Here is a 1,895-nt window from a genome sequence, read left to right as displayed (position 1 = left end):
AAAAAAAAAAAAAAAAGTAAAAGTAAATGGGGAAAATGCTATGATAGAGGTTATATGCCAGGTGCTAGAGGAGCATGCAGCAGGAACATCTAACGAGAGGGGACTTTCTGGAGGAGGTAAGGAAGGGCAGGCACTTGAGGAGAGAGACCAGCTGAGATTGAGAAAAGTGTGGTGTGATTCAGGAATGGCAAGTAGTTTATCAAGGCTGACGGGCAGAATATGAGGTGGAGGAATGGAAAAGAGGGGGCCTGAAGTGTAAACAAGGGGTAGATCATAGGAGGCTTGACTGTCAGGGGCAAGACCAGGGTATCTCCATTCTCAAAGATTGTCTGGAACAGAAGCTTCTCTTCCAGTCTGGATTGGGTCAGGTGAGTCCTTTGGTTTCACAGCTTGAAAGATTGGTCTTTAGAGAGCCATTCTATATCAGGATTGGTCAGAGAGGAACCTTCCTGGCCAAAGTTCTGCTTAAAATTTGTGCTGAGTTAGGCCTGGTGGTGTGCACCTGTAATCTGCTTCTTGGGTGGCTGGAGGATTGCTTGAGCCCAGGAGTTTGAGGCTGCAGTGAGCTGTGATTGCGCCACTAGTCTCTAATCTGAGCAACAGAGTGAGACCCTATCTCTAAAAAAAAAAAATTAAAATTAAAAACTAAGAAAATGTAGGCTGGGTGTTGTGGCTCATACCTGTAATTCCAGCACTTTGGGAGGTCAAGGCAGGAGGATCACTTGAGCCCAGGAATTCAAGACCAACTTGAGCAACATAGTGATATTTTGCCTCTACAAAAAATAAAAAAAAAATTAGCCAGGTGTGTTGGTACGCCCCTGTGATCCTAGCTACTCAGGAGGCTGAAGTGGGAGGATCACCTGAGCCCACGAGGTCGAGGCTGTAGTGAGCCGTGATCATGCCACTCCACTCCAGCCTGGGCAACAGAGCAAGACCTTGTATCAAAAATAAATAAACGTGGACTAGACTGCTTCCTTTCTCATTGGACTCATATTTTCCCTGGCTTCTCCTGTGCCCTAATCCAGACTTCTAAGCAAGGTCTTTGTTTTCCTTCACAGCTGGACTGGGCAGCCTTTGGGGTCATGACCCTTCCCTCCATCGGCATCCCCCTGCTATTGTGGTACTCCAGCAAGAGGAAATATGACACTCCCAAAACGAAGAAGAACTGAGTGGGGCTTCCACAGCCCTCCTCTCCCAAGAAATCCAGGCTCCTCTCCCAAGAAATCCAGGTGCTTTCCAGACTCCAGAGGGTATCTTAAATGCAATCTCTTCTCTCTTAGCCCTTGGCCACTTTCTCCTGGATCCTGCCCTGCTCTCAGCCATAGTGAAGGACCAGGCCTAGGAGTCTGTGAGAGCCTCCTTGGTTCCATGTGAAGCCATAAACGGGAATGCCTTTGGCAATAGCCTTGAGCCTAGAGGGCCCTCTGATGCCCCACTGAGGTGCTGTTGGTTTATTGCTGGCAATGTGAATTCTCTCAGGGGTCTAGGAGGGGCATTTCTGAGACTGCCTGACACCACCCCCATCCCCTGCCCCCCGCTCTCAGAAAAGGGTAGAAGATGAAATGAAAGCTATGGGACTCTTGGAGGATACCCAGTGTCTATTCTGGGTTAGAGAAGTGCTTACTAAGGGGTTTTCTAATAAAAACAAATGCCACATTGACTTGTCTGTTTTCTTAGCCCCCGGGTGAGCACAGGTGATTATTGGAACTCAGTCCTTGAATGCCCAGACCCCTGGGCAAATGAGCTGAGTTCTGGCCTTGCTGTACAGGTTGTGGGTGGGTCCTGTTCCTGTGGAGATATCTGCCCTTTTGAATCTTTACTTCCATTCCTTATTTTCCTCTGATTATTCTCATCAGTCACCACCTATTGCCGTACACCTTCCTTGCCAGGCAGCT

The 1,895-nt window shown here is 48.2% G+C and overlaps 1 protein-coding gene across 4 annotated transcripts in view; it reads left to right on the top strand.

Moving 5' to 3' along the window:
• The window catches only part of SSR2 (signal sequence receptor, beta (translocon-associated protein beta)), a 24,814-nt gene extending 23,154 nt beyond the window's left edge, over positions 1–1,660 (top strand). For all 4 annotated transcript variants that reach the window (XM_011992722.1, XM_011992723.1, XM_011992724.1 and 1 more), the window contains exon 6: positions 1,059–1,660. In XM_011992722.1, coding sequence (XP_011848112.1) covers positions 1,059–1,169 — 111 coding nt within the window. In that variant the 3' untranslated portion in view covers positions 1,170–1,660. The remainder of the gene's footprint in view (positions 1–1,058) is intronic.
• The last annotated feature ends 235 nt before the right edge of the window (positions 1,661–1,895 follow it).

The sequence above is a fragment of the Mandrillus leucophaeus genome, unplaced genomic scaffold (genome assembly GCF_000951045.1).
Source record: "Mandrillus leucophaeus isolate KB7577 unplaced genomic scaffold, Mleu.le_1.0 Scaffold418, whole genome shotgun sequence".
NCBI classification, from domain to species: Eukaryota; Metazoa; Chordata; class Mammalia; order Primates; family Cercopithecidae; genus Mandrillus; species Mandrillus leucophaeus.
The sequence above is the reverse complement of the archived record's forward strand: the minus strand, read 5'-3'. Positions and strand labels throughout refer to the sequence as shown.